Below are 25,850 nucleotides of genomic sequence, written 5' to 3' on the forward strand. Positions count from 1 at the left end.
TGGAGAGGAAGAGAAAAAAAAACTCTCAGAATAACTAAATGTACATTCAAATGTTAGCCTCCCAGGTGGATGAGGAGTGGTGTGGATAGCATGATATATGGATTATCATGCAGCAATATTGTCTAAATATTTGTTAATACTAATAAGTCACTGCCAGGAAAATGCTACTGTGATGCCTCATTGTTGGCAGTAAGGTAACTATGAACTCTTGAAAGCAGTGCCTGTGAAGAGCAACTTTTGTCGTCTCTGTCTTTCTTGAAAATGTCACGGGGTGTACGTGGTAGCGAATTATTGCCTGATGATTAGACTAGCTGGCCTTGGAGGGCTCATCACAAGATTGGCTTCAGGGGATGACATTTTAACCATGGTAACTCTAAAGAACACATCATAGTGAGATTACGGCTTGAGTTGGTAGAAGAAATAGCCATGCCAGTGAAATTATAGAAACTAAACAAATTGAAGTAAATACTAATAATTTTCATTTAAGTAGTATTTTACATTTTATTGCTAAGAATAATTGTTGCAAAGAGTATTGTATATTGCTTAAATTGGATTGCTTGTATTCCCATATGGGCACATGGAAAATGATTGCTATTGAAAGTATCTCCTGAATTTGCCAATTATGCCTTATAATTAAATCAGTAATGTATGCTGGTCACAAATCATGATTTAAAATTAGCATTTTTTAGCACATAGCTTTAGGCTTTTTGGATAATTAATTAGATTTTGTATGTTTGATTGTGTTACAAGGAAATTTTGGTTTTCGACAGATCCGTCATTGCTAGGTATTGGAACAGGTCCTGATTCAATGACATGCTAAGAAAACAGTCCAAATTGTATAACCTCTGCTAAGAGAGAAAGCACTAGTTTAGCTGGGTTCATTTGAAGTATTAGAGCCAAAGCTTTTTGGTTTTAAATTAATTGAGTTTATTTCTTTAGACAGAAATATATATAGATATAGATGTACACGTACACATAAATGTATGCATATACACACATATTGTATATGCATATATGTATGTGTATATACACGTATTATATATATGTGTAAACATATAATACATGTTTGCATAAACAAATGAAAGCTTACATTTTTGGCTGTAGAGCTGACACACTGATAATCAATATTATTTGGCAGGTGCATCTCTGAAATATTGTAGAATTGACCATTTGGATTCACTAGCCACTGGCAGTAGAACAGCCCAAAACTATTATTTTAATTTTGCTTTTCAAATATTCTCCACTCCCCCAGGCTGCCACCATTCTAGAGATATCTGAAGAAGTACAATGCCTAACAAAGTAAAAAGGTCTGCTTCTTCCCATTCATTGCTCCTTGAATATGATTAATAAACACAAACAGCCTTTGGGGGGGGGCTTAAGATTTTTTTAATCTGTCATTATAGGATCCCCATTATGGATCCATACAGTCTCCTTTTTTTAACATCTAATTTTCTTGTTTAGCAAAATAAATGGGAAACTATGTAGGAATTCAGTGTGCTGCGAAATCTAATGATACTAATCAGTCTTGGTCTTTTTTTCCCCCAAGACAAATGTTGAAAAAGAAAAATAGTTTTCATGATCCATATGCCTAAATATTATGCATACATAGGTACAAGTGAACCCATGTCCCTCCTATTTTATTCAACTGAACGTGCCCCTCAGGAAATGTTGGTGCCTTAATGGAGATAGTTAAAAAAAAGAAAAAAAAAAGGATGAATGTATTCATAGGTTGTTGGAAATGAAAGGACCTGATTTTGCAGATAATGAAACTGAGGGCTAAATGAATAAACTGACTTACTTAAGGTTACACAGGTAAGACTTTAATGCAGGCCTCTGGACTACAAATACACTATCTTCTTTCTACCATATGCCACTGACTCCAATGACCTTCTTCAGAATTGGCATTTGGCTTAATGGAGATAAAGCTGGCCTCAAAGTCAGGCAGATCTGGCCTCTGACACATAATGGTTGTATGGCCATAGGCCATAGATTTAAGTCCATAACTCTGCAATTCTCCAGGCAACTTTTTAAAGTTGTAAATTATAGAAGACTTGGTAATTGGCTTTAGTACAGGGAGTTTCCTCACTGGGGGCTCCTTCTGCGAATGAAATCACTGAACCAGGCATGTCATTTAAGATGCCAGTTGGGGGCAATGTCATCAAAAACTCAGTTGCCCATGGTTTGTGTGTGTCTGAGATGAGAAGCTTCCTTAATTGCTTTAGGTTGGGTTAGGCTTTAAGAGCTAAAAACTTCACTAAGATTTTTGGGACAATCTCCGCAAATACTATATTAACCTCATTTGTACTTTGTTAGCATTCATGGGTACCCGTTAAATTACTTTGTGTATAGCTACAGCTGACATTTAAAGCAGAAATATTACTTACAGAGTGCCTTCCACATTGATCTAATTATGTCCCCAGCTAGATTTTAAGTCTCTTGAAAGAAAGTTGTCTCTTTTCTTTGTTATGATGGTTAGTATACAACTATCAACCTGGCCACAGTGGAAATATTTATAGTGAGTCTGGGCTTATAGTGAGGAAGACCAAGGTTCAGATTCTTCTTGTGGGACTACTAGCAGGGTGACCCTGAGCAAATCACTTAATTTCTCATTGCCCTCAGCAACTATAGGTTGCAGAGTAGATGTTGATATATTTGATAAAAGTTAACTCATTGGGAGTTCCCTATACCAATGAAACCACAGGTCTATTTCCTCCTTCCAAAACAATTTTTAAAAAATAGCAAAGATAAATTTCTGTTGCTTTCTAACAGCCCATTTTATTCATTGGGGCCATTATTTAAATTCATTTAAGTATTGTAGTGAATGAATTTTTACAAAGTAATTACGTTAGTATGGTGGTCTATAAATTCCATGAATGAATAAATGGAAAAATCATTTACTCAGCACCTACTATGTTCTAGTCACTGTCCTACTTTCTAATATGGGACAACAGCCCACATAGGATATTAGTGATCAGGGCAGGATGTTTTGTGCTAAAGAAGTGGAAAAGGGGTGGGACATGCAAGTAGCCTGGGAGTATGGCTGGATGGAATGTGAAATTAAAGTATCACCTGATGTCTAGGGCCAGGCAGTAGAGTGAGAAAAGTGGATTCGTTTGCATATATTTATTCACCATTAAACTAGCTTGGCCACTAGTTGGATCTTCAAAGATAAGTGTATTCACTTCCCCAGAGACTGGGGCATAACTTTTAGGCAATCCATGGATGGAAGTTCTTGTCTTACATCCAACTGGCTCAAATAGAAAGGAACAGATAAGCGGTGGTAGGAAGATGGAGAAATCACCTACTCGATTAGTTGGATAGGATTTGAAACATCCTCTGGTACCTGGGGCCAAAAGGATATTCAGTCTGCTAAGGCAGTTTGCATGCAATCACCAACAACCTGAGTTTGGCCCTATGGAAGGAACTCTAAAGATGAATATCCTAAAATCATCTATTTGGAACTGGAAGGAGTTGTAAGGGTAATTTTATCAACTCTCTAATTTAATACATAAGGAAACAGACTCAGGGAGGCGAAATAGCTTGCCCAGTGTCACTCAATACCCTTAATACTTGTCGAATGAATGAGTATTTTGCAGATCTAGGATCCACACTCAGGTTCTCAAACTGCAAATCTAGTGCTATTCTTACTATACTACTTGGTCTCCTTAATATTGTTATTATTTTATTTTAAAGAAATGATCATATGTTCCTTATTGAAATTAAACTCCTTTTTTTATTTTGAAGAAAGTTATTTTACACTAACACTTTGAAGCAAAGTTTGTGCTATTTGACCTAACCCCAAGTTTGCTTGAAGTTTAAACTTTAAGCTGGGAAAAAGTCTTAATTTTCCAAATTTGAGGGGCAGCTAGATCGTATAGTGAATTGAGTGATGGGTTTGATCCCCTAAAAACCTGGGTTCAAATCTTCCCTTGGGCATTTAGTAGCTTATGTGACAATGAGAAAGTCATTTAACATCTTTCAGGCTGTTTCCTTATCTGTAAAAGGGCTAGAATAACAGCACCTGCCTCATGGTATTATGTTGAGTCTCAAATGAGACAATATATCTAAAGTGCTTTGGCAGCCTTAAAACTCTGTGTAAGTGTTTATTATTAGCATCAGCATCTTCCCAAAGAAGAACCACTTTAGGAAAAGGATCTACTTGTACGAAAATATTTATAGTAGCTGTTTTTGTGGTGGCAAAGAATTGGAAATCGAAGGGATGCCCATTAGTTTAGGAATGGTTGAACAAGTGGTGGTATATGGATTTAACATTTTACTATTGTGCCATAAGAAATGACAAGCAGGCAAATTTCAAAAAAATCTGGGAAGACTTATGTGAACTGATACACAAGGAAATGAACAGAACCAGGTTCTGTACACAGTAATGGCAACTATGAATGACTTAGCTCTTCTTAGCAATACAATGATCCGAAACAATTCTAAAGGTCTCATGAGGAAAGTTGCTATTCACATCCAGAGAAAGAACTGATAGAGTTTGAATGTAGATTGAAGCACACTATTTTCGCTTTTTTTTTTTGTGGGTTTTTTTTTTTGTTTAGTCTGTCTCTTTCACAACATAAGTTATATAGAAAAATGTTTTACATGGTTGCACATGTATAACCTATATCAAATTGCTTAACATCTCAGTGAAGGGATGGGGGAGAGAGGGAGAAAATTTGGTACTCAAAATTGTTAAATGAATCTCAAAATTTATCTTCACTTGACATCAAAAAAATAAAATGCTATTAAAAAAGAAAAAAAAAAAGAAAGTACTTTCATTTGGAATAACTATTGCCATCACATCTTAGCCTCGGTTGTCAAAATCTTTAGCAGACGTAAATCTAAGAAAGCAGGAATTTGGAATACAATTACAATTGAGGAAAATAAACTACTGAGATTCTACGTCAGTGAGTTAGTGAGTGCTTGATACTCCATTCAGAATTTTCATAAATTTCTTAGTGGGAAAAGCTCCTGAAATAACTCTAAGAGATCAATAGATCTTATCTTGTGAAAAGACTTTGACTTAAATATAAAACAGCTGGAAATTAATGTAATTTCTATATTCACTGACTATTTCATGAGATATAATTTGCTTAGACAAAACACTCAGAGGTTATTTTTTTTCACATTTTTTTTTGGTAGATGTTCGAAGGAGAACCATTTATGAATACCACCGAGTAGAACTCCAGATGGGGAAGATTACTAATGTTTCAGCTGTGGAGATGACCCCACTACCTAGTAAGTTACCTGGCTAAGTGAATGGGTAAAAAACAAATTTTTAAATCAAAGTCCTGACATTTCCCAGGAGTGTTTGAGAAATCAAATTAACACCTTCTAGCCCTACACTAGAGATCCAGAGATATTTTGACCTGTTGAATATATTTAAGAAGTATTTTTTTAAATTTTTTCTATGAGAGGTTGTTTTTTAAAAAAAAAAATGTAAACAAGTTCTTTGACAAGTTTTTTTTTCCTTATTGTTTTTAGCTTGCCTTCAGTTTAATGTGGACCTTGTGTCTCTTCTCAGATTGGGTTCAACTGCAGCTGGTGCAGCAAACTCCAAAGGTAATAAAATAAACCAAGCTGGTTTCTTCCTGCCTCCCTGTGAGGGTTTAAATGTATAAGACATGTGAATTTGGATGTTTATGAATTTGTCCATATGGTAGAATACTATGTTTAATGACCAAATATAGTGAGGAAAGGAAAGTCAGCAATTTAATTAACTATTCTCCTACCCCTGTAATCATCTAGGGAAAGGATTTTATTAATATAGAGGATACCCAGTCAAGGAAATCCCCTCTACCAATGCCGTGTGCCACCTTCTCTTAAACTTATAGTCTGAGAGAGGTGCGTAAGCATCTTCCTAAGATATATCGGAAATAAGCCAATTTTTATTGCTATTATTAAGCCATGGAAGATTTGGTTTTCCTCTGTGAAATGTAAACCTGAAATATTCATAAAATATGATACATCATATTCATTACATTAAAAAATACACTCTGGAAAAAAAAGTACACAATTCAGGAATTTGCAACTGTCCTTCCCAAATGGTCATGGGAACTGTTGAGGAACAGTACAAAAGCTACCCAAGTGTAAAAAGGAGCATGACAGCTATGTTCTTCAAGCTTTACAAAGCATTATTCATTTCCTGACCTTGTGGAGCCATTGTAGCATTCTGAGGAAAACCAAATTAACATTAAGATTTTTCCTTGTAGGATGAATTTGTCAATGACATCAAAGAATCTGTTGTCTAGAATTTCAGGAGAGTTTTTTTATAGAAATTAAGGAAATCAATCATTTTTTACTTATACCAAAGTGACTTTCACATATTTACTGGCCCTCTCTTTTCAGACTTTGTTCAAATACAGAGAAATTAAAATCTGGTTTTTAAAAAATCACAATTATGATAGAATTGAAATTACCCAATAATAACAAAAATGAAAATACCCTTTGTCAGAGTATCACAATAGAGATAATGCTGGACTGTAATAAAGAGACTTGGGCTCAAATTTAACCTCAGACACTAGCTGTGGACCCTAGGCAAATCACTTAACATCTGTTGACTCAGTTTCCCCTATATACACTGAGAATAATACTTGCACTTAAATCCCAGGGTTTGTTGTAAGGATAAGATAATATTTGTGAAATGCTCTGCAAATCTTAATATGTTATATAAATGCTAGTTATTACTATTATTATTATAGTTTATTATTATTATAGTCTATTAACATTTTCACTCCATTTTTTGTAAAAGGTTTGCTTGAGTATATATATTTGTGTGTGTGTGTGTGTATATGTGTGTGTATGTGTGTGTGTGTGTGTGTGTGTATACATATATTTGATGGATTTGTATTAGCCTGACATACTTTTTTTGCCTTCTTTGCTTTGTGACTCATATCAGAGAAATGACTGGCCAGTATTAGAGGTGCTATCTGTGAGCGTGCAGCAGATTAAAAGCTACTGGCCCATTTAGGAATCAAACCTTTGATGCTGGCCTCATTGGCACTATCTTCTAACCAACTGACCTATGGGGCTGAGACTTCAATTATACAACTCTCTGGTGTCAGAGAGAATTTCACCGTCAGCAATGACTGAATAGGGAGAGAACTGTAAAATCTGCTTATCCTCCAAAGAGGCATAGGGCAAACACATTAAGCAGCTAACTAAGGCAACTTTGGGTTTTCCATTATGACCACTGTGAGCTCAGTATGCTTTTGCTGCTGCATTTGCAGCCAGGGAGAAATGAGCAGTGAAGGCAGGTCCAGGAACAGTTCCTAAGTTACCCAAGTGTAAAGAAAAGCACGACCACTGCACTGTCCAGGCTTTACGAGAGATTCTTCATTTCCTGACCCCCGTGGAACAAGTGGAGCATTCTGAGTAAAACTATATAAACCAAAATTCTACCTACTGTTGTATTTTCTGCCCTATAGATAGGGATCAGTAGTTTCCTCTGTTTCTCAAATAGTGAAATAAAGAGCAGCTCGTTAGCCTTTTTAAAAGTGCAATTTGATTTAACATAATTTAATCTTATTTGATCAACAGTTTGTGGGGCTGGTATGAAATTTTATATTTTTATTTTCTCAACTTACCTCCAGAATTTCCTTTGTATTCTAGTTCACTACAGACCAGCTTAATTCATTTATGTGATTACCAAAGAGCCAAATTTTGTATTGTTTTAATATCTATGTTGAAATAATGCTTTGTGGGTTGTTATGCTAAAACTCCTACAAAAACCATCTTTAATGGCTAATCTTAGCATGGTAAATCTCCATCCTCAGCTAAACTGGTCCTTGGAAAGGAGCAAGACTGCAGTCAGTAAAGCCTTTGAAAACCTCAATGTTACATCAATGTTGAGATGAGGCACCACGGGACGTCTTTAGGATGTAATGTATCATGATACAAATAGTGTCCTAAAGAATCAAGCTAAAAGCAGCACACTGGACTTCTCATAAGCACTAATGGTTAGATATATCACTTTTGTGGCAAACTAATTCCATGAGTTTTCTGAGTGATGCTGGGTCTAGTTTATTTTAGTAAATATGTTCTCTCAAGTAAGAAAAGGAAATGAATATATGTATGTACGTGTATATATATATATATATATATATATATGATATATATATATATATGTATGTATGTGTGCTTGTATGTGTACCTGTGTGTGTATATGTGTGTATATGTGTGTGTGTATATACATATATGTGTGTATATATCACAAGAAAAGGAAGCCCAATGTTTTGTATTTCATTTCTATTCATTTCTAAATGAAAATATTTGCAGATATGATCCTAGAGAAAGATGCCAAGCTCCCTTAGTGTTAAAATTGTCATTAAATTATTGCAGAAAATGAAGAAGTAGAAATTAAGGAAGCTATGTCTTTTAAAAATGATTTTCTGAGATAGAAGGAAATAATGATGCAAGGAGTTCAATTTTATTACTAATTCTAAAATTAATTTTCAGTATTTTGCCATATGAATCTTATAAAGACCCAAACCCAAACTTTAAAGTTTAACTAGGAGAAAGAGAAATCGTCAGGAATGTAATTACATATATATTGGATCCTGTTAATTAATCGGTTTATCTATGGCTCATTGCACTTTTGTTCTCCTTAATTTCCCTACTGCATTTTATTAATTTCTCCTTAGACTTGGGGCTTAAAGAATTTGGTTTTACTGCCAAAAACATTTCCATTAATTTAATATATATCTTAGCAAAATCAATAAAATGAAAGAAATATTATCCTAATTGGCTCAAATTTTGTGCTCTCACATTCTTCTTCTCTCTCTCTGAACTTTCTCCTTTTACTGTGTTCTTCTGCGGATGGAAGTCAGTTAGTATTGATTGCCATAATGGGAAGTTGTATGTCTAGGGGAAAAGGCATTTTTGATCAGTTCTCAGGGAAAATAAAGTTACCTTATTTCTCTTTTGCAGAGCTCTACCCACACAAACTCATAATAAGAATTCATTTTAAGTGATTTAGAACTAGAATTATTGTTAGTCATTCTAAAATCGGGCTTAGAATGCTAGATGCAATTCTCTAAGCCATGGTGTACCCCCTTTTTTAGTGATATATTGAAATTGCCTTTAAGAGGTGTTCTATTTTCATTGTATTTTCAGGAGAATAATAAAAGTGAAAATGAGTTACATGTGGTAAAATTAGTGAAGATTAAATTGAAAAAATGCAAATAAAGTTGAACATGTGAGGCAGTGTGCCAGAGTGGAGAAAGACCTGACTTGAAAGCCAGAAATACATGGGAACACATCCTGTCTCTGACAAATATACTAGCTATTCATACTGCTAAGTCTGATAATATATTCTGTCTGTGTGTAAGCAAAATAAAATGGGAAAATGAGGTGGTTATGCAAATAATTGAGGGAAACAAAACAAAGCGTAACATAACCACCACTACCAAAAAAGGATGTTGTTACTGAGGGGCAAAATTACCCACTCTGGCTCTTTTCATTCACTGTGTAATTTCTCAGCATCCCTCTGGGGTTTGGCCATGTAGATGAAATCACTGTATGGAGCAAATAAATACAGAGATTTGAAAGTACCAGTTGAATTGTGTACATATATGTGTATGTGTGTATGTGTGTGTATATGTGTGTATGTTTTTTGTTGTTGGGTCATGTTCAGTTGTGTCCAGCTCTTTGTGACCCCATTTGGAGTTTTCTTGGGAAAGATCCTGGAGTGGTTTGGCATTTCCTTCTCTAGCTCATTTTACAGATGAGGAAACTAAGGCCAGTAGGGCTAAATGACCTCCCCAGGGTTATACAGCTAGTAAGTGTCTGAGGCTGGATTTGAACTCAGGTCTTCCTGACTCCAAGCCTGGTGCTCTTTCTGCTGCACCACCTAGCTACCCTATGTATATATGTATGGATTTATATATCTACATTCATGTAGATCCTGGAAAATGTAGGGGACAGTTTTTTGCATATTTTTTTCATAATTTTAGTCTAATCAATATTAAATGATTGACAATAATAAAATATTCAAAATATAGTAAACTCCATAACTGAACCATCTATATTAGCAGCAAATATATTTATCATATCCTTAGTAACATCATATTATTTTTTTTAATTTCAGAATGATCCAAAAGTCAAAATCCCCTTTGTCAGATTTACCATACTTCCAAACCTATTTCTGTTTATTTGGTGGTATTTTCCCCCCTCTTGCATAGCCTACCCCATCATTCACTTTGGGGATTTTAATGTCTCTTTTCATTAATATAGTTCATTTGATTTATTTTTTGATTAGTAAAGACATTTAAGTCATATACAAAACATAGTAGATAATTGTATAGTATCCAAGCAATAAAGAATATGGTATTAGGAACATCTCTAGAGTAAATATTGCTTCTTATGTAGATATCAGTTTTGCAGATGTTATACCTAAGCTGAATTTTAAAAAAATAAACTTTGATTTCTTATATTTCTTTCATTATTAAGTATGGTAATCATATATTCTAAATTTCCTGGGGCAGTCTGAATTTCAAAGAGTTAGTTCCTTTCTTGCAAACAGGAAACCACTCAGGGCATCTATTATCTTGGGAACTCAATGAATCAATCCATAAACAAGTCCTTATTAAGCACCTGTGATGTGTCAGGCCCTGTTCTAGGCACAAGCTATGAATGTACAAAGAATGAAACAATCCAAATTTCCAAGGAATTTATGTTCTTATGGAGGAGACGAGTACATACATAAATATATGCATCATAAATATTAAGGTTAAAATGCAAATATATGCGAAGTACTTAATACAAGGTAGTTTGAGAAAGACGGCAGAAGCAGTTGGGGCACCAAGAAGGGCTTCAAGCAGAAGATGGTGTTGAAGTGGTATCTTGAAGGAAGAGATGAATTGACTCTGTGAGATAGACCTAAAGAGGAAGTGAGTGCATTGCCTCTTAGGTGTGTAAGATAGCCAGTACTAATTCACAGGCAGGAGATGCTGTGTCACGTGAAGAACAGAGAAAAGACAAGTTTGGCTAGACACAGAATATGAGAGGGGAAATAATATCCAAGAGAGGTTGCATCCTAATTGAGCAAGGATTTAGAAGCTAAAAATAATATTCTAGAGGCAATAAGGAGTCATTGCAGTTAACCAAGTAGGGAAAGCATATGATTAGACATGCGCTTCAGAAAAATTACTTCACTAGCATTCTATAGACTGGACTGGAGCCTCTAGAATTGAGAGGAGAGCTTATGGGGAAAGATAATGAATTCATCTTTGGGTTTGTAGATGCTAAGGTATCTCCAGAACATCCAGTTCCAAGTGTTCAATATACAAATTGTGATCTGGGATTGAAATTCCTAGGAGAAACTGGAGTTGCACATTTATATATTGCAGTTATCAACATGGAGATCTTAATGAAACCAGCAAGTGATGTGGTTACCAAAATAGAAACTGCAGATGGAGAAGAAAAGAGGGCCTAAGAGAGAAACTGTGGTATGACCCATAGTTAAAGGATATGATATAAATAATGACCCAGCAAAGGAGAGTGAAATGGATTGAATTGTCAGGCAGGTGGTAGGTGAACTAGTCTCATGATAACCCAGAGAGGCTAGAGTAACCCGCAGGAGAGGATGCTCAGCAGTGTCTCATAAAGTAACTGGAAAAAAAAAAAGGTTAGCATTGAAAAAAATATTGTGTTTGGAAAGTAAGAGATAATTGTTAGCTCTGGAGAAAATATTTTCAGTTGGAGGACATAAGAAACCAGACAGATTTTCAAGGGTTGAGAAGCAAATGAAAAGAGTGAGCATAATTAGATTTTTCAAGAAATTTACCAGAGAAGGAGATGAGATATGTAGTTTGAGGGTATGGTAGGATCTAGAAGAAAGGCTTTTTAGATGTGTTTCAAGCTTTGGAACTGTTTTTCCAAATTTCACTTGCACTGGTGGGTCCCTGGAGCTCAGAGGCTACTTCTCCCCACAAGATTTTAAGGGACCTTGAGGGGCTAGGAATCGCTTTTTCTATTATAGCTCATGAATTCCCAGACGTGCCTTCCCCCATGATTATCAGTTGAAATAAATCAATCAACCATACTTAACTAGATTTTAGTAAGGTGTATGTACTGAAGTGGTATGGTAATAATAGCTGATACCAATCATCCCCCCAGAAAAGTTTCTTATATACTCTCCCATTAGACTTCACAATAAAGAGATCATTTGTGAATGTAGAGTAAGGTTTCATTTGTTCAGAGGGTTTAAAATCCAATGAGAACAGATGTGGAGGCACCATTTGAAGGTGGCTTTCTCAAGGAATTTAGACAGAGGAAGGCAGCTAGAGGAGATGATAAAAAGGGAATTATTTGTTTTTATTTTTTAGGATGAGAGAGACATGCATGTATTTATAGGAAGCAGTCAGATGGGGAGAAATCGAGTATTTCAAGAAAGTCAGGGTGATAGAATAGGACTATGAATAGAGGCTATTATTTCACTATAACAGATAAATAAAGTTCCTAAAGGCTATGCATTGGAAAGCCCAAATTGTAAAGTTTAAATGAGTTATAGACCTTGTAAAATGTACAATTTTGTACTTGACAAAAGTTAGCTTTTATTCTATTCCTTCAAGTTCACACCCATGAAAAACATATTTTATTCAAACGTGACTAATTGGAATGCTTTAGTATTGCAGTACCCAGTTACTAGAGACAAAGAGAGAGAAAACAGCTAATGTTTCTTATTGTTGGCAACAAAGGTTGGGTTTTTATTTTATTTAGTCAGCAAAAATGAGAAAATAGAGCAGACTTCAGAAAGTCATTGTCAGTTATCATAAAGGTCTGAACTAAACCACTTGTCTAGCTTCCCTAAGGGCATCCCCTCCCTTCCATCTAAGTGGCACAAAGTTCATTACACATGACATTTTGCAATCATTTATCCTCCTGGGATCTTGGTTTTCTGTCCCTGAAATTAAGGCAGTAGACTAAATGATTTTCAAGGTTCCTTTCAATTCTGCCTATGATGTGTACCTCTCTAGTCTCAGTTTTCTCATTTGTAAAAATCAGAATGATTATAATAATTGTAGTATCTGCCTTACTGGATTGGACTAATGGTGAAATGGGATTATATATGGAGATTAATAAATCGTAAATGTCAAGTATTATAATTATGTGACATGTCCTTCTAGAATGGTGTCCAAAACTTGTGTGGCTTCTGAAACTGCCATAGTCACAAACACTTGTGAATTAAGTATCTAGGAGCCCCTTGGTGGTTTGCATTTCAAGATCATGTGACTCCTGTCTCATTCATATGTCAAAACTTTATTAAATATTCTGTCTCCATTTTGGATATATCAAATTAGTATAAAAAGTATTTTGTCCATAAAAATACAAATAGGTTGTCATCAAAATAGAAGATTATGGATTAGAAAGTGATAAAAGAGTAAGTCACTCAATCCATCATTTATAAGTTAAAAAATAAAAACATGCAATTTTGGATATATGCTAGTTACATCAAGTTACAGAAAACATTTAATTTTGAAGTTTCACATATTCATTTGTTTCAGTGTATCCTAGTAATACCAATGATTTAAGGAGTTTTCACAAGGGCTTAATGCTTTTGAGTAACTTTATGCAAAAAAACTCTGTAATTTGAATCATATTATGTTTACCTTATTATACATAACTTTAGAATTACTATTTTCAAAATATAATGAATCAGGTAAATGAGAAAAATCTTTGCAGTAAATTTCTCAATAGCAGTCTTATTTCCAAGGCATATGGGGAACTGATTCAAACTTAAAAGACTTTTCTTCAAGTGCTAAGTGATCTTCAAATTTTTCAAGCAATAAGTGGTTAAAGGACAGAAACATGCATTTTTCAGAGGAAGAAATCTAAGGTATTAATAGATGTATGAAATAAGTGCCCCAGGTCATTAATAATTGGAGAAATAAAAATTAAAGCAATTTTGAAGATTCACCTCAGACCTACTAGATTCATAAAACTGCAAAAAAAAAAAAAGAATGATAAATTTGGGATAGGCTGTAGGAAAACAAGTAAATTGTAGTGCTAGCAGAACTGTGATCATGTCCAAAAATTCTGGAAAATTGTTTTGAACTGTTTCCCCTGAAGGTTATTATACTGTGTATAGCCTCTGACCCAAAAATACCACTAAAGGACTCACATGTACCAAACATTTTTGCTACCTTTTTTGTGATGGCAAAAAATTGGAAACTGAGGGTATCTGCTCAATAGGGGAATAGCCAGACAACTTATAGTATATGAAGGTGATGGAATATTATTGTATTATAAGAAATTATAAAAGGGATGGTTTCAGAGAGACTTTTAAAGACCTGTATAACCTGATTCAGAGTAAAGTGAACAGAATCAGAAAAATAAGTCATATAATAACAACTTTATTATAAGGACAAACAACTTTGACAGACTTAGGAACGCTGATCAACGCAAAGAACAACTATAAGGATTTGTGATGAAATATGTTACCTACCTCTTCATAAGAATATTGAATATTCAGTTCAGATTGAAAAATATAGAGTAAGAGTAAGAATAAGAAAATATAGAATATAAGAATAGATAAACATTCTCATATAGGTAGGTATCCTATGTACCTATGTATACGTTTTAATATATATACATAAATGTTATATAATATACACACGTATTTAGATATATATTTATATATGTGCACACATACATATGTGTGTACATATGTGTATGTGCATATATATGTGTGTATATACATATACATACACACACATACATACACACATAACCATTGTGGACTTTTGTTTTGCTATGTGTTTATAATAGGGATTTTATCTGTCTGTCTTTCTTACTCAGTGGAGATAAAGAGTCAGGAGGGAGAGAAGGCAGATTTTCATTGGCTAAAATAATGAAAACAATTATAAATAACATACAGCTTGATCTTAACTTTTTGAATGTTTGGTGTGTTGTACAATATAGTTCAATTTATTGAGCATTTATTAATCGCTTACTATTTCAAGGTACTATACAAAATGCTGGAAACATGAAGACAAAACCAAAGTAGTTCCAGTCCCTGCCTTCAAGGAACTTACATTCCATTAGGTGGTTAGGTTGGAGAGAAAGAAGACATTAATAATAATGATGATGATGATAACAGTAATAATGTTTAGATAGCTCTTTATGGTTTTCATAGAGTTCCACAAATATTATCTCATTTGATCTTCACAACAGTTCTGGAAAGTAGGTACTATTATGATCCCCATTTTACAGATGAGAAACATGAGGCAGAGAAGTGACATGCGTGGGGTCACACAGCTAAGATGACTGGTAAATATGAAATATACACAACATGAAGAATCATTTGGGATGGTCAAAAGAACACTTAACTACCCTTTGGGATGATCATCAATAGCCTCATGGAGGAGATCAAGTCCTTGATCTGAGACGTGAAGGGCTCTAGGGATTTTAAGAAGGTTCCTTTTTGTGGAATGCCAGGTAACACAGTAGTGTTTTTGCTCATGATCAGGATTTACGTACTAAATGAAAATAATAAGTTTGCATGAAATACGCAATAGTCCTTTTATAGGTGTGGATGTTTGTTGTGGTACAACAAAGCACGTAGTCATTTTCCTTATTCCAGAAGTAGGATTTTAAAAGACTATCGGTAATGCTGGCAGTGAAGGGATGAGTTCAGTACTACTTAAAGAGAAAAAAGATGGAAGTTTAAAAGCCTTTCCAGAAGGGGAAAATAATCATTGCTAAACTTCTAGGCTACATTTATTTCTTGGAAGGATGTAATTTGGCTTGCTGGTTCTGTACATGATAGAAGAGTGTAATTCTTCTATTCCAAATAACAGTTGAAGAGCATATTTCAAATTTTTTTTTTGGCTTTTGGCTTCTCTGAGTATTGTAATCAGTTAGTTTCTTGGCAATGGTCCAGTTTTGAAGGATAGACGTGAATGCAATTTAGAAGCCTGATTGTAATTTTCTGAATTTTCAATATACTTGGACACAGTCTCTGGATAATGGCGGCAGCAATTCCCACCTGAAATATTGAGGTTTTGCTTCAAGTTTTCTTTGATTTTTGAGCCAGAAAACTCTGTGTCTGCTTTTAATCTCACATCATTTGGCAAACTTACTTGATAAATTCACTAGAATTAATTAACATCACATCTGTTTGTATCCTCTCTTGCAGATTATCCAAGTGATTCTGAAAGTTTCTTTATTCATTATCCAGATGTGATGCCCTCTCTTTGGGCTATGTTTTAGGAAGTGGGAGGAAAAAATTAAAAGTGCAATTTTGGTGCTAGATTACATGTTCTATTCCCACTGCTTGTTTGCACTAATAAAATAATGAGTTCCCCTGAAAATAATTAAAAGTTAATTGCCCACGAATGAAATTGCATTTGTTCAATTTAAGAACAGTAGACATTAGATTAGCATGGGAAATATGGTGTGGAAGTGCAGAGGGAATCAAAATTGGATAAAAACAAAATTTGCTGTCTGCTTAGTTAGTGGGAATTTTGACTTTGTGGGGCATATTAGGAAAGTCTAGACTTATGGTCAATGTGATTTTTTTTGTAACATTTAAATAGTATGTAGACTAAATAATAAGTTGAAAAAGGGAGACATATGATGGAAGAAAGAATAGCTTTTAGCTATATTGTCTGTTTGGTGTCCAGCCTTCAAAAAGAGGAAGCAATGAAAAAAAGTGTCTTCATTACAAAACAGCACTTATATATTATCATTAGACTATTACTTGTTTTTCACAGTTGTAATAATACCTGTCCCTATGAATTAAAAAAAGGAAAGGGTTACAATGTTACTTCATATTTGACATGAACATCCCAATTTTCATTTCAGTGTTTGATCTTTTATATATGCCCTAAAAGTAAAGGTAGTAACTACTGGATACTTGAAAAGCACTATTTTTTTTTTAATTCATAGCCCCTGCTACCCATAGATCTTCAATAAATTTTACCATCATATACCCTGCTCTTCTTCTCCTTTCATGGTTTTAAGTCAGAAACCAACCCTTACCAATTAGGTAGCCTAGCATAAAGATGTCATTTCTATAGATAGAGATGCCAAACTCCAGGCCACAAGGCCACCAGCTGCCTGCAAAACACCTAGCATGGCCTGAACCTAAATAAAAAGGAAATGGGGATATGTTTAGCAAATTGAAAACACAGTACAACATAGATAATGACAATTTATGGTTTTCTAAGTCAACGCTCAGCCTCACGGACTGGTTTCTACTTGAGTCCGTCACTAGTGTACAGAATATTTACAAGGAAAACCCACAGACAACAGAATCTGGAAGCTGAGAAATGAACTCTAATGTAAGTATTAATATTCATTCAATACTTCAAAAGCACTTTGATACTTTTGCAGTGTTCATGTTCCCTCCACTGAAGCAAATTATGATCCCTTTATGATATATTAGATAGTCTTCATGAATTACTATGGCTTACCTTCTGTCAGCATAGTCTTAGAGCACCCAGAGTTGTCACTGTGACATGAGGAGGAAGTCTCGGAATGGGACTTCAGTGGAGGCTAATTGTTTAGTGGCTTTGGCTATTCTCTCTACTGGTAGAAATGACCACTTCTCCACTTCTTCTCATCCTGGGCAATTTTTTTTTATGTTTTCCATAAATCTTCCATAGACTATCTACTCAGTGAGTCTTTTTTCTGCTGACAGTTATTTGACCTATGAAGGGTACCAAAGACACTACGAAGACACTGAGGCGACTGCTTCACATTCAGGGAGACCTGGGTTCAAGTATTACCTTTGACATAGACTGGCCGTTGGGTCTTAGGGAAGTCACTGAATGACTCAGTGCTCTAGGCGAAACTCTAAGATTATAATTCACAGGAAAGAATCCAGCCTCCAATGACAGGGGTCACTTTAACTGGTAGATCCTATGCCAATGAAATCATAGTAGTCCTATTCTCTAGCCAAATTTTCATCAATGTACTAGGCAGGCTACAATAATGCATTATGATGATGATGATGGTATTCAAAGTTTCAAGAAATAACACACTTTTAAATATAGATCACTTACTTGTATCATAATTGGAGACTGCTAGAAACCAGGGAGAAAATATATACAGCTGCTAAAACTCTTAGATATGTAATAACCCAATAAAGACATATATGTATTTCATAATGACATATATAAAGGTGATGATGAGTTCTTTTTGTTTTGTTCTGTTTTGTTTTTGGTAGGCAGTGGAGTTAAGTGACTTGCCCAGGGTCACACAGCTAGTAAGTGTCAAGTGTCTGAGGCCAGATTTGAACTCAGGTTCTCCTGACTCCAAGGCCAGAGCTGTATCCACTGCACCACCAAGGTGCCCTGATGATGAGTTCTTTAAGGTTGTAGAATGCAAGATCTGGGTGGTCCTATGAGGACGAACAATATACGATTAAGGGCTTGGTAATAGGTTGTGTGTATCAGATATCCAAGCACCAATGTAGGTATGTTTAGGTATCATCACCAGTTTGGCTGCAGGGCAGTGAACTCTCAAAGGCTATTTACTAAGTGATGGAAATATTTTTATCAATGTCATTTTTATTCACTGTCATCGAGGGAGGAATCACAGCAAAACAATTAGAGATCTTTGACTTATAAGAAAAGGGGGGAAATGTATTCCCAGGCCAAAAAGAAAGATTAATTGCTAAAGCTAAATTTGGAATGGTATTGTTTTCTCCTTGAATGGGACGCTAAAGTATTAGGATTCACTTAATTCAGTAAATTGTGAGAAGCACTTTGGGAACCCACAGACAAAAACCAAACAGTACCCATCCTCCTGGAACTTACAATATATTGAGGGAATTAACATGTACACCAGTAAACACATGATAATTTAATATATTATTAACTGACTTTAGCTTAACTGAAGATAAGACTGATTTTCCTTTCATGCCATTTCCTTTCCTTCCCTCATCGTCTGCTTGTCGACTGTTTCTTTTCCTGTAGACCTGGGCATAAGGAAAGGATGAGCTAGTTCTTCTCATAGTTCCTAAGTGGTGACCATTATATTTCTCCCTGTGAATTGTACATATCATGTGTTTGTTCTGGTGACCCTATATATAACCAGAGAGCTAAGGTGGTGTGGACTTCAGGTAGAATGAGAGGCAAAATACTCTCCAGGTCTGCCTCCATACCCACATCCTGTAAAGCTGTGACCAGGTGGGAAAATGACCGTATATTATTAACCAGTCTTGATCTGTGATCTTTGCAAGAAGGGAAGGATATTCTCCCCAGTACTTCTAGGTTATCCTTTCTAGACTTCAGGTTAGGAGAATCATACCATTATGGCATTCTTTTTTGCTGCTTGGTCAGTACTCTCTCTACTTGCCCAAAAGAAGACTGCATTTTCAGTTATTCTAGGTGTAGGATAAAGTTGACTTCTCTAGGTCGGTGTGAAATTATTTGCTGGGTTTGATTTCTTTCTTTGAAAAAGTAACAAATAGAGGGAAAATGGCTTAATTAGTGGGAAGGGGTACAAAGATTTTTGTTTGTTTTTTTTTAACACTCAAATATTTTAGAAAAAAATAAAGCCAGTTATAGGAAGGTGAATAGATAAACTAAACATGGAGCTGAGGTGAATGAGAGAATTCCTATGAAAAAAATGTTTGAGAAAAGCGCAGAGTATATGATGGTAAAATTTACTGAAGATCTGTGGACAGCAGGGGCTGTGAACTAAAAAAAAAAGTATTAGGGAAAAAATGCTGCATTTGAAGTCCAAATTGTGGTTTTGCTATTTACTACATGTGTGACCCAGGCCAAGTCACGTTACTACTCTGGTCCTCCATTTCTACATTTGTAAAGTGAGGGAATAGGCCCAAATGACTTTGAATAGCCTTTGCAACAATAAGTCCAGGACTCTGGGGATCCTGGGAAAGACTAGTCATTGTAGGTAAAGGGATCTAGAAAATAGTGTGGCTTTTGGTGGAAGGAAGTAGTAGTAGGGGAAAAGCAGTAACAAATAACTTTAAAAAGCAAATGAGTTTTATAAAGGATCAGAAGTATGAAAAGTGAGGAGAGGAACAGAAAAGACTCTCATTTAAGTTGTGTCTGTGAACACAGCTTTTGAACTAAATGGCTTATTCTCTCAGGGTTGAAGGGGACTCAGGAGCCAATCCAAATTAATTCCAAGTTTGTCAAGAAGGTAAAAAAAAAACAGTATACATATATAAGCCGTTGGCAATATGAAACTATATTAACTCAGTCTTATGGAGCAGAAAATTGCTTCACATCCAACTTCTTAAAGCCCCCTTTTGGTCACTTTTTCTTAAAAAAAGAAAAGAAAAACAATTTGAACACACCAGCTGTGTGAAACTAAGAGAATTATCACTTGGTAACTGGGGAGTTGATTGCTCAACAAACCTGTTGTACAGAAACATGGAAGGACAGCAAGGTAGTGAAACTTAGTGGTCAGAGCAGCACCTGCAAGTTAGGGGGAAAGTTAGGGCCATCTTAGAGACTCTTTTTCCCAAGTGAACTTATAGATTTCTGTGGAAGAAAAAAAAAGAAGCTGAGAAAACTTGGAAAACAATTTTCTTCATACTAGAAGCCACTATCAAATATACACAGTCTATCCTCTAACTGAGTGCATTACACATTGCGAGCACTTAATAAAAGTTTATTGAATTGCATTCAACTGAGTTGGATGAAATTGAAATGATCCTGAATTTTTAAAGATATTTATGTTGGAATTTAGCTTTTGGCCAATCAAATCAGACTGTCAGTGATATTTATAGGTATACAGGATTCACACATAGGAAGCATCTTACAGCTATAGCTGGAATTACTTTGGATATTAACTAGGCCAAAAACTAGTTTATTGATGATGGGAATAATTACATTTAAGAGGCAAAGATGAAGTGGGATTTCCCTCATGCAGCAAAAGCAGGTGCATGGAGGGGGAGCAGTGCTTGAGAAATTCTACTTGATTGTGACAATGATGACATGGAACACTGGCTATTTTCAAGAGTCAGTGATTTATATTAGGCTGATCTGATGATGTGATAATATGGAAGATGATTAAAAGTTAATTCTAATTAAAGTCATGTCACAGAAAAGCATTCTTGGGTGAAAAAGGGAAGTCTTCTATGAGGCAAAGAACACCAAACCTGGTGCCAGGAGAGACTTCTAATGTAACAAGACTTATGACCGCATTAAAGGCATTTGACATTTCTGAGCAAGCGTTTCTTCATCTGTAAAATGTGGATGATAATACCTGAAGTATGTCCTTCAGAGTGGTGTTGTAAGATGAAATGATATTGTGTGCATAAAGCATCTCACACACCTTAAAGAGAAATTTAAATATCAACTAAGAGACACAATGAGTAGAGTGCTAGGCCTGGTGTCAAGAAGACACGAGTGCAAATGTGCCTTTAGACACTGACTAGATGTGTGGTCCTGGTCAAGTCGCTTAGCCTTGTCTGCCTCAGTTTACTCAATTGTCAATTAGGAATTATAGTTCTTACCTCCTTCAGTAGTTCTTGTAAGGATTAAATAAAATATTTCTTAACATAGTGTCTAGGACAGAGATTAAAGAATATCAGCCAAAGATCTATTAATGGAAAGTGCCAAGACATTAAGAGTAATACAATTCTTTGCTTTTGCAGTAACCATATGAAATAGGCTATGTTTTTAGACCCAAATAATGTGAACACCTGATTCAGACAGGAGAAGATAATCTAAATGACACAATTATGGGATCTTAGAAGGGAGCATAGAAGTAATAGAGTCCAGTCCCTTTATTTTACAGGTTAGGACACTGAGGCTCAGTGGGGTTAAATTTGCCCAGATCATACAACAAGCATCTTAGCTGGCATCTGAACCCAGGTCATCCTGACTCTAAGTGCAATGTCCTTTTCACGAGGCCACACTACCTGAGCAAGGGTGCAAACTAATTTAATAAGATTGGCTGAAAAGATCAATTGCGACACAGACACAAACACAGACTGTGGACAGGGATTAAACATAGGACAAATTTAGTGCAGCACTTTTACAACATCCTTCTGTGAAATGCTTTTCTAACCATAAAGGCATGATATAAATACCAACTATTGTTGTTCCAGGATAAAGATTTCATTCTAGTGAGCAATCTAGAAAGGGTCACCCTTGCCCCCACAACTAAAACAAATCGAAGGGTTATGTTGTGCTGTTTTGGTTTGTTTGTTTTCTTTTTTAATATGACAAAAATTCAAATATTCTCTCAATCCTTGTACTCACAGGTTCTTGTCAATTTTTCACTAGTACAAGTGAAGCAATTTAATTTTGTTTTGTTTTGTTTTTTGTACAAAAAGCAACATATTTTTTCCTTTTAATAAAATCCTTTTGCTTTAATCTTAGCGATGAGCTCAGAGTCAGTGAGTACAAGGAGCTTTGTAATTCAGTGTATTTTGCCACAATGCTATCCATCTGAATAGTTGCATGAATGCAATAAGCTTGCCCATGCCCCATGAGCCCATCATTGTCTAATTTTATCTTTTTAAGTCTTTTCTTTAAGTCTTTATCCAATGTCTTTTGTTTTTTCACCACAATTATTTCCCCTTAAACTCTACCCTGCTCCCTATTGAACCCTTCCTTGTAACAAAGAAAAGCACTTAGGTTTAACTAAGCCTCATAGCATATTAAGTCTTTGTGGTGTAATGAATAAAGCTAGACTAGCTGTTAAGAAGATCTGGGTTCAAATCCTACCTTGAATACACATGTGACGTGTGACCATGAACAAGTCATTTGGCCTCTCAGTGCCCCAAGATAAGGGACACCATAAATTGCAGAAAAGGTGGTGATTTATGCTAGGAGAAGCAGCTCCTTTGCCCAAAGCTGCTTTGCTGATGAAATCAGTGGTCCTTTGAAAAGGTAATCTTTCTCATAGCTACTGCTTTGATTTCAACATCTGACTTCTGGCCCTTGCCAGAGTTATACATGTTTTCTTTTCTTCTCCAACAACCTTTGTTCTTCACCTTGGAATGTTGCATTTATGACTTCAGTGAATACATTTCCTGCAGCAAAGTATCATTGGCCAAAATTTGTTTTGCAAATCGCAATTTAGTGAAAAATTCCTTGTCAAGTTGAATCTAGCCTTTCTGATTAAATTCAGTCCTTCCAATCTCAACTTCTTCAAATTGTCTAAGAGTTTTTGTTTTGTTTGTTTTGTTTTGTTTTGCCCCTTTTCTTTACAAGAGTTAAGACTATACAGGATTCACGCTTTGGGCAGTATCATCTTTTCCCATAGATATTTATTTAGATGAAGGGGCAAAATGAGACTTACTCTGAATATATGTTTTGGTCTTAATCACATTTAATCTTGAATAAAAGTGTTTATGTAAAAAAAATGTAACAATAAACAAAAAAAAAAACCTCCTTTGTTATTTTTCCTTCAGGAAATTGTCTCTCCTCTGGCTCTCTGAGAAATGTGAAACCCTTCCTTTATAATATTTGCATCTCTCAGGATGCTCCTCAATCACAGAGTAGGTTTCTAAGAGCCATGAATGATAATAAAATAAAGTCTCATAATGCCCTCTGTTTGATGAGCCAGGTTTTTTGGGGTTTTTTTTTTTTGGTTTTTTGGTTTTTTGTTTTTCAGAATCTGTAACTTCTCTGCTGGCAGCCAAATTTGCTATCTGACTGGAACAGAGGTGAGCGTTGATTCAGGTATTGTTGATTCTCCTGAGGAAGATAAAACCCTAACATTGGCCGTAAGCCATTAAGCTAGGTACTATTGGGGGAAAAAATCTTTCACTAGCAGACCCACAGGATATTGCACTTACACAGCACACCCACTGACATGTGGCTTCATCCTGCCTATTGCAAAGGAAAGCAAAAGTAAGCATTCCATTCTTTCTCCATTTCGTATGAGCTTTGGAGGTGCCCCATATTATGGCATTTGGTAGAAATTCAAGTCTATTTTTTCCTTTGAACAGGCAAGTCCAAAGGTGGATCTGTGGGCCCTTGTTACAGTTCCTCTAATTCAGGAGTTCCAGGTCCATGACTCAAGGCCCTGTGTGTGCTATCAAAGAGGTTTTTCGCTTTGTTTTGTTTTGTTTATTTTGTTTTTTTTTTCTTTCCCAAAAGAACCAACTCTCATCTTTGCTCTGTTGTGCTAGCAAAATTGGCTGCTGGAAAGGAACCTGTATTTCCAGAAAGAAAGAAAAAATCTTATCCGAGTTAATCTCAGCTATTTTTTTTATGATCCCAAGTTTAGTCCCTGCAGAAGTTGAGAGGGTCTGTATCCATTGATTTGGATAATGTTTGAAGTTTATTAGTTTCATTTATTTTTTTAAATATAAATTTATTTATTTTTAGTTTTCAACATTTGCTTCCACAAGTTTTTGAGTTCCAAATTTTCACCCCATCTCAACCCTCCCCCACCCCAAGATGGCATGCGTTCTGAATATCCCTTCCCCTAGTCTGTCCTCTCTTCTATCTCTCCCCCCTTCTCTTATCTCCTTCCCCTTCTACTTTCCTGTAGGGCAGGATAGACTTCCGTACCCCATTTCCTGTATTTCTTATTTCCCAGTAGCATATGAAAACTTTTTTTTAAACATATGTTTTTAAAATTTTAAGTTTCAAATTTTCTCTCTTCCTCCCTCCCCACCCACCCTCATTGAAAAGGCAAGCAACTCAATATAGGTTGTACATATGCAGTTATGCAATAGACATGTTGTGAAAAACTAACTCTATTTCCCTTAATCCTATTCTGCCCTCCCATTTATTCTATTCTTTCTTATGACCCTGTTCCTTCTCAGAAGTATTTATTTCTGATTACCCCCTTTCCCAATCTGCCCTCCTCTCTATCATCCCCCTGCTCTCTTGTCCCGTTTTCCCCCTATTTTCTTGTAGAGTAAGACAAACTTCCATACCCAATTGAATGTGTATGTTATTCCCTCCTTAAGCCAAATCCTATGAGAATAAGATTCAGTCATTCCCTCTCACCTTTCCCCTTTCCCCTCCACTGTAAGAGACTTTTCTGGGTTTTTTTTGTGAGATAATTTACCCCATTCTACCTCTCCCTTTCTTCTTCTCTGAGTTAATCCTCTCTCATCCCTTAATTTTATTCTCCAGATATGACCCCTTAATCTTCAACTCACCCTGTGCCTATCTACATATATATATATACATATAATTTTTTTTCCTCCAACTACCCCGATACTGACAAAGGTCTCATGAGTTATAAATAGCATCTTTCCATGCAGGAATGTAAACAATTCAATCTTAATAAGTCTCTTATTATTTCTCTTTCCTGTTTACCTCTTCATGTTCCATTGGAGTCCTGTATTTGAAAGTCAAATTTTCTATTCAGCCCTGGTCTTTTCATCAAGAATGTTTGAAAATCCTCTATTTCACTGAATGACTGGTTTTTTTCCCTTGAAGGATTATACTCAGTTTTGCTGGGTAGGTGATTCTTGGTTGTAATCCTATCTCCTTTGCCCTCTGGAATATTCTATTCCATGCCCTGCGGTCCTTTAATGTAGAAGCTGCTAAATCTTGTGTTATCCTGATTGTGTTTCCACAACACTTGAATTGTTTCCTTCTGGCAGCTTGTAATATTCTCTCCTTGACCTGGGAACTCTGGAATTGGGCTACAATATTCCTAGGAGTTTTCCTTTGGGGATCTCTTTCAGGAGGAGATAGGTAGATTCTTTCAATTTCTATTTTGCCCTCTGGTTCTACTATATCAGGGCAGTTTTCCTTGATCATTTCTTGAAAGATGATGTCTAGGTTCTTTTTTTGATCATGGCTTTCAGACTGTCCAATAATTTTTAAATTCTCTCTCCTGGATCTATTTTCCAGGTCAGTTGTTTTTCCAATGAGATATTTCACATTGTTTTCTAATTTTTCATTCTTTTGGATTTGTTTTACAGTGTCTTGATTTCTCATAAAGAT

At 35.5% G+C, this 25,850-nt stretch overlaps 1 protein-coding gene across 1 annotated transcript in view; it reads left to right on the top strand.

The window, feature by feature from the left end:
- PLXDC2 (plexin domain containing 2) overlaps positions 1–25,850 on the top strand; it is a 495,943-nt gene that overhangs the window by 390,402 nt on the left and 79,691 nt on the right. Inside the window, 3 exon segments of the mRNA XM_020966887.2 lie at positions 5,143–5,238; positions 5,485–5,496; positions 5,499–5,562. Coding sequence (XP_020822546.1) covers positions 5,143–5,238; positions 5,485–5,496; positions 5,499–5,562 — 172 coding nt within the window.

Source organism: Phascolarctos cinereus, unplaced genomic scaffold (assembly GCF_003287225.1).
Source record: "Phascolarctos cinereus isolate Bilbo 61053 unplaced genomic scaffold, phaCin_HiC Scaffold_1;HRSCAF=81, whole genome shotgun sequence".
Lineage (NCBI taxonomy): Eukaryota > Metazoa > Chordata > Mammalia > Diprotodontia > Phascolarctidae > Phascolarctos > Phascolarctos cinereus.